The sequence below is a fragment of the Rhopilema esculentum genome, chromosome 4 (assembly GCF_057945365.1).
Source record: "Rhopilema esculentum isolate cy_ngs chromosome 4, ASM5794536v1, whole genome shotgun sequence".
NCBI classification, from domain to species: Eukaryota; Metazoa; Cnidaria; class Scyphozoa; order Rhizostomeae; family Rhizostomatidae; genus Rhopilema; species Rhopilema esculentum.
Genome location: NC_142818.1, coordinates 8,796,676 through 8,804,462, shown reverse-complemented (window position 1 = coordinate 8,804,462; position 7,787 = coordinate 8,796,676). Strand labels below are relative to the sequence as shown.

General features: G+C 36.5%; 1 protein-coding gene across 1 annotated transcript; it reads left to right on the top strand.

Moving 5' to 3' along the window:
• The first annotated feature begins 122 nt into the window (after positions 1-122).
• LOC148960395 (dehydrogenase/reductase SDR family member 1-like) lies at positions 123-7,128 on the top strand. Its single transcript, XM_089115312.1, has 11 exons — positions 123-271; positions 1,348-1,534; positions 2,401-2,450; positions 3,050-3,193; positions 3,430-3,468; positions 4,236-4,276; positions 4,390-4,522; positions 4,927-5,049; positions 5,977-6,046; positions 6,367-6,447; positions 6,809-7,128. Exons 2-11 carry the CDS (start codon positions 1,402-1,404, stop codon positions 6,937-6,939), a joined length of 945 nt encoding a protein of 314 aa, XP_088971438.1. The 5' UTR covers positions 123-271; positions 1,348-1,401; the 3' UTR covers positions 6,940-7,128.
• The last annotated feature ends 659 nt before the right edge of the window (positions 7,129-7,787 follow it).

Below are 7,787 nucleotides of genomic sequence, written 5' to 3'. Positions count from 1 at the left end.
AGGGCCATGGCCCCCCGGCCTCCCCCCTTCGTCGGAGGCCCTGTAAACCTTTTGGAATTCGCCGGACCAGCTCTGCTTTGAAATTGGCAATAATGCAATTTTTTGGCTACTTTGAGCAAAATTTTGAAAGTATATTAACGAATCAAAAAATTGCTTTTATTATTACCATAATCCACTGCAGCCTCTTCATGGCGTAATGCGGAAGATACTCCATACGAGGCAAGTCATTCTGCAAAGATCACCTTCTGTAAATAAGTGTTGAGGTTTTGCGGTAAGTTGCTACTTTTGAACCTTGAAATTTCCTTGTTAATGCATAATGCTGGTAAGGAAATGACGACAATTTAGGTGTTTGATATGATTAAAAATGACCCTTGATATCTATGCAAGGCAATTTGTGCAGGCATGCAGTACTTCGCCATATAAATGCTATGACGAGGGACCATATTATGGAAACAAGGTTGCATTGACCATGCTATATCCCTGCCAATTTTAACCTCGGGTGTTTTTATATTACGTTTTTAGCTTTCACCTGAAAATTTTATAAATCTGTAATAAGATCACTTTCATTTTCTTAACTTTAAATTGTAATTTATTTTGATGTCAAAATAACACATACATAATGATTTACATACATACATGCTATAAAAAAGGGCATATGTACACAAACAGCACTGCACTGGATTAGATCTCTGCTCTGGAGAGGTAAAAGCATCTACACGCGTGCAAGTGAACTTGGTAAAATGTATCTTACTTTATATGAAAGTATCCTAGAGTTCTTTTGGGCCATTGATGAAATATTTTGTGGTTGTGTGCAAGGGGACCAGAGTGCAAAGTATTTTTTGTGCGCAGGGAATTATTTTCTGTTGCTTACGCTTGCACAGGAACAAATCATGTTGCAAAATGAAAGGTTAAAAGCTGCAGGATTTCATTTTTAAATAGCACTTTTAGGGATCGAGCTTAGGCTATGCGCGGAATTCACATGAAAGTCCATGTTCCAACTGCTCGGGTTGATCTAAATTTGCAAAAATGCGGGGACGGGATTTGAGCAAAAAATTATTGCGTACCCAAACTTTGCAGTCTGGCAAAGGGTCTAGGGGCATAAAAAATGGTTGATGATTGCCTTTATCATTTTTTAGCTTTATCTTAAAATTTAGTGCATTTTTTCAAAAAATTTGACTTGGTGCTCTCTATGTTTGATGGTGCTGCATGCTCCAGGTAATATAGAGCTGGCACCTGACCCTGAGCATTTGTTTCTTGTTTTGTGTTAATTGTTTACCAACCTGCTCCTGCAATGGTGTTTAAGGTCCACAAAGCAGTATGTATATTATTCTTTGCTTTTATTTCTAGGCCAATGCAGTGTCTGGTTCAAAGAAATATCATCTAGGTTTATCTTAAAGAGGGATGGCAGCTCTAGAAGCAAAGTTTTGTGGTATGCTTAGTGGGTATGTTGCACTGGTGACTGGTGCATCAAGAGGGATTGGAAAAGGCATTGCCAAAATGTTATGTGAAGCTGGGGCAACAGTTTACATTACAGGTATATAGTTCATCAACAGCTGCTATCCACAGTCAAATTACTAGATCATTCTAATTGTTGAAGTATTAATGATTGTTCAAAAAAATCATTCACCACATACTGAACAGTTTGGTTATGTGCCTAATCAATCATGGGGTGGTAAAAAGCAATTTTTGCCAATTCTTGTGTTATATCAACTGCCCCCTAACATGAAAAGGGCAACCTTTATAAGATAGGGACAAATCAATGTTATTGGACATCATTTGAAGTGTTTGATGACAAAGTATAAAAAACAATTGGTTCATGCTTTATTGAAAATATTGGGCACAAATTGTCAACCACCCATTATGCAAAGAGAAGTTTGTTGTTGATGGCACTGACAGTGCTACAGAGTTTCAAATAAAAACGATGAAAAAAACTTGTTTGAACAGTAAGAAATGGCAGCCCTGTATACTTTGTGGTGGCATTTCTTGACATGAGTAGATTTAGTGGAGCTGTTGCTATCTAAATTGAAAGCAGCAAATTTTCCAATTTTGGCCTTTTTCAGATTGAAATTGCCTGTGGAAAATTTGTTTTTGGCCTACTACTTAAATTTGACCTTTTTTGGCCTTTTTCAGCAGAAATTTTTTGGGGAATATTTCATTTTGCCTTTTTATGTGCATTTGGCCTGAGTTTGTTACTCATTTGGCCTTCTTTTGTTGATCTCATCTGGCAAACCTGAATAAAATGATTAACATCCAATGAATGTAGTTTTAAAAAGATTTGATTATTATTTTTTTAAATGTGCCTGCAGATTCTGTTTACCTGTAGTGACTTGCACTTAAGTGAGGCCTGCAAAGCAGTTTAGAAATGTTTATTCTAATTATTTCATGTTTATTTGTTTTTAGGTAGGAGAATGGAAGGTGGTGATTTTCCGTTATGTGATGCAGCTCAGGATGTAAGTAGATTTGAGCATATTGGGGTCTGAATAATGTGAACTCTTCTCTTGGATTCAATTCAAAATATATTATTCAACTTATTGCTCTTTCAAGTCTCTTTAGGTTTTGTATGACCAAATAAGTCACGGATGATAATTTGTCCATAGTTGAAATAGGTTTATATATAAATATCCTTGGATTGCCTCTGCTAAGTTGAAACAAAACACAATACCGTAAATCCTGGAATTGCCCCCCCTCCTCGAAAAAGCCCCCACCTCAAACAAGCCCCCACCCGGAAATTCTCGAATTGGACCCCTCAATTTGATGATTTTTGCCATCTGAGGTTGTCTATGGCCTTTTATTGAATTACCACAACGAATTCATACTTTTGGGAGTAATTAATTTAATGCTCATAAAGAAATTCCTACTACAATAAACGAGGTCTTTTTATAATTTAACACTTGTCTGTACAATAATTTTAGAACCCCCCCTCTCGTATAAGCCCCCCCCCCTTGAATAAGCCCCCATCCAAAAATATCAAAAATAAATAAGCCCCCAAGGGGGCTAATTCGAGGATTTACAGTAAGTGTAGATTTATGTAGCCAGTTCTTCGTCACAGATAGAGAACAGAGGTGGTAATTGTGTTCCAGTGGAGTGTGATCACTCAAATGATCAGGATGTTGAGAAACTTTTCACAAAAATCGAGAAGGAACAAGACGGACGGCTAGATATTCTTGTAAACAATGCATTCGCTGGTGTTAATGTAAGCACTTTTGCTATTCTTTGTTTCATTTTTATACATATTTCGGTTTGATTAAAAATATATTCTTTCAAAATTGCGCTGAAAAGATTCTGAAAATTTAGATTTATGTTCTAACGTTTTAAACTGTGAAGAGTGTCAGACGAAAAGCTTTAGTTTACTAAATGTTTGCTTTTTTCAAAGCCACCTTAAAAATTGTGTCACTTTTTCACAGCTACCTTTCTCACAATCTTTTTTAGTTTATTATGAAACAGATGGGGAAAAAATTCTACGAGCAGGTTTGCTATTTAGTTTTATAAAAATTTTTTATTTTAATTTTTTAAAACTAAAAATGATTAGAATAATAATATACGTCTTCACACAAAGGCTCTATTTTTATAAGATATTATGTTTTAAAATTGATACAGTTGTCGTTCTATCTGCTAATTCGTCGTCGTGTTTTGATCCGATGGTAAACTTCACAAACACTCATGTAGATTATTTGCATGCATATTCCTAGCTGTCAAACAAGGGGTGGATATAAGAATATCTGAAGGCAGTAGCCAGGAATATAATTGGTGCATAAATTTTGTTGAGGTAGAAACTACAAAACCATTCTTGATTTGAAAAGTAGGTACAAGCTTGTTTTCAGGTCGTGGAAAGGTGCAACTGCAACAGTTTTTGGGGTTTTTAAGCAAGTGTTAAGGTTTGATTTGAAATCATGCGTGTACATAATTTAACTTTGGGGTTCCGGGCATTTATACATGTTATATTGGTCAAAGCATGATACCAGCTTGTCAGTTATCAAGGTGAAAACTTTTAGGAGCAGAAACCCCTTCAGTCCTTATCACGTCTTTTAGATACACTGACAAGTTCTTTGTAAGGCCTAAATGCTTATGACGATTCAAGGACGGTATTGGAACTATCTAGGTATGATCTTTATGTTTATTTCTTTCAGTGGTTGCAAAAGGCGTCACCAAATGTTTTCTTTCGGAATGATATTTGTTTTTCTGATGTTTAGTTCTTTGCGAACGGATTTTTGAAATATTATTTTTCTTTATTTCAGCCCATTGAAGCTTGGGATATAATAAACAACGTCGGGACAAGGTACCTTTCACTGCATATTATTCATTGCTTCAGGACTTTCTGTTTCAGATTACTGCAAGTTAAGACATTTCACATTACTGCAAATTCATACAATGTTCAATTTTATCTTGCAGGTCCAATTACATTGCCGCTCACCATGCAGCAAACATGATGGTGAAGAGAAATTCAGGTTTGATAGTCAACATATCGTCCCCTGGGGGACTTCGGTATCTGTTCAATTTGGCATATGGTGTCGGCAAAGAAGCTGTAAGTGCAGATTACTTAGGGGCCGGAAATTTTTCTTTTAAGCCTATTGATAGGACCGTGACAGTCCCCCAAAGTGTTTATCATTTAAGGTTTCGTTGATAGGTTCTGTCCCGTTGATAGGGCAGCTATTTTCAATATTTTTCTTCAATATAAAATATCTTTCAAATTCACTCATTTTGAGCATTTCCCATTGATTTTTCTGCATTTTTTATTAATAAACATGGTTATGAGCGTGAATAAGTGTTGGTTCCGCTGTCTGTCTGGTCTGCTACAAAGAAGTTCTCATTTGAATGCAATCCGTTTGCATCTGTTTCGCTTCCCAGAAGTATTTGTAAATCGACTCTTCTTGCGTTTCTTACTTACCTGGAGAGTTCTGTATGAGCTGTTTATTCTTTTACCAACAGAATGACAGAATGGCTGTTGATATGGCAATAGAGCTACGCAAGAAGAATGTGTGTGTGGTCTCGATGTGGCCTGGAGCAGTGATTACAGAACTTGTTGATGAACAGATTAACAATGGAACCAAGGTTCATTACCCCATGCGCAAAAATTATAGAACTTACGCTAAAAAAGCTGTAACCTCGCCAAAATAATCCAACCACCCTATTTTCATCTACTTCGGCAAATTTTTCTAGTGTCCTCCAATCACCTACTCCATACCTGTTGAACTTATGACTTTTCTTCTTGTCTGACTTCCATGTATCTGTCCCAGCTTGTCTTCTTTAATCGCGATGTCCATTTTCTTTCTATTATTCCGAAACAATGAAATTGCATGACACAGGGGGCTGGTTGATTGGCCTCAAAGCTAGGACAAGGTATGGTTTAATAAAGGGGGTGCCTCCCATAATATACAGGTTTCCTGAGCCTGAAGGTGTTAATTAAAAGAATTTAAAGAATCCCGTGAACTTTTGTTCAAATAAGTACATGGCTTTGTAGATTGTGTCGTGTCCCCAGATTCCTATCTTGAAAAAGATGCATTATGAATAGATTAAGACGGTTTAGACGGAAGAGTAGCTTTTAAAAGTAATATTTTGTATGATTAGAATTCAATTTAATGTTTATCTGTTCTTATTTTGAACCTTAGTACTTAAGCATCCAGATTCATTGACAATTTTTCACAAAAAATCGCAAGCACGACCTCAAAAATCATCCACCAACCCCAACTATATGCTCTGGAAATTTTGTGTATAAGCAGCCGCCCCTCAGAATTACCTTATCGATTTTCCAATGCTAACTTCCTTTCCTCTTCCTCGTGCGTCCTCGCCACACAATTGCACCTTTGCAGGGATGTGGAACATCAAAGCGATTCTTAACCGAGCTCTTGTTGTAGGTATACTGAGAAGGAAGTTTTAGCAGACATCTAAGTTGCTTAGTACCGTCATTCTACCAGGATATGATTGATCATTGCCGAATTCCACGTAATTCAACTTCTAATAAAACCTTGCCCATTTTAGTTATCTACCGCCTTCAGCAACCCACAAGATTCAACACTCACTGGAAAAGTGATTGTTGGATTAGCTTCAGGTGAGTTGCGTATCCTAGTTTTATCAAAATATGCTGAAGTATATTTTTTTGGATGCTTTTAATGATGATAAAGATGATGATTTTGGAGGCAACCTTGCTGGAAACGAAACCTTTCTGGTGGTTTCTAGAAAATATAGATTTATTTTCTATTTTCTGCTAAAACATTTATTAACGTTTGCCTTTATTTAATATTCTTTGAATTTTCAAACAGTAAAATGCGATGCATAGTAAGCGAGAGACGCAGAAAACCCTCTAAGGTTACGATAGGATGTTGTCCTAGTTGTGTATGTTCTTATAAGTCATGGGCTCTTAAATTACAGATAAGAACAAGATGTCAAAAAGTGGGAAAGTTGTCATCGTTGCTGAGCTGGCAAATGAGTATGGGTTAAAAGATGTTGGAGGTTTGTGTTGGTTGTCGGGTCCTTATAGCATGCTTATATTTACTGTCCAGAATACACGTCACATTCAGTACCAGTGCTCTTGAAATGCCAGTATTGTTACTGCTCTATCTCCGTAGTGTCATTTGATCGTATGCTTTATTTTTCCGATCTTAAGCCTTGTCCAATGTCTTAAAGTTTACAGTTGAACAGAGTGCAGCGACGAAACAGAACGTTGTTTAAACCATTCAGTTTTTCTAAGACTAGATTTATTCACAGTTTTATAAAAAAAATTTGCAGGCATGCCTATGTTTTAATTTCGAAAGTTTGATACCAGTCCAGTGCGATAAGAGATTATATGTTCTAAAGTACAAGTTTTTCTTAGATTCAACTCCATTGTCTGTGCGTCAATTGAAGTATCTAACCGGAATGTACTATCCTGGCTACGAATGGCTGGTACCATCTTTCCTGTATGTGCCAAAGTGGCTATTCTCTTTCGGAGGTCACAAATTGTAGAGCTTCCCCAAATAAAGAAGAACCTTCCACTGCTATGAATTTAAAAGAAAAATTGTTTCGCAAATATTGTCATAGGTTTGTATACACTAAATAGAAATCTTTATAATATAAAAGTACACTTAAAAAGTAGAATCAGAATTAAAATGATAATTTGTAATGAATTCTTTACAAGCAAACATTACTCTTTTTTCTTCTTTCTTGTTAGAATTTTTCCTTTGATTAAACTGTTTCGGCTATCTGTATAAACCTGAACCAGAAGAAGTGTTCTACTAAATGGAAAAGGTTTTACTAAAGAGATGTAATCCTTTTCATCTCATTTGCCTTACTTTGTCAGACTTTCGTACATACGGCTCTATCATTTTTGAGTACAGCTTGATGGCAAATCTGCATTGTGCCGTGTGTTTATGCCTCTCCATAAAAACATGTGCCGTTGCGTGAACAACGATGCCTCTGTTTTCGTGGATAAAGAGGATTTCTTAGTCGATTTGTGGCGCGAGAAACCCTGCTAGTATTCCACATCCCCTCCAAAATGTGTCGAAAGGAATGCAAACGCATCGGCAAGAGCTGCAGCCGTGACTACTGATACATGATCCTCTTGCTTCTACTTCGTCAAAAATCAAAATTGCTAATATTTTAATTCGTTTCTGTTTCAATTTTCCTATCCTGAGAATGTCAAGTCTCGTTGGCTATATGAAAAAAATAATTGCAAATTTCCCGCCTTTTTTAATAAAGGCTGGTTATGAGATCGAGACCAAAAATTATTGGCAAGCGCAGAAGAACTCTTACTCGGGGAACAATCAATTTCTTACTCGGGGAAAAACGGAGATTTAGATAAAAAAGCTTCCACA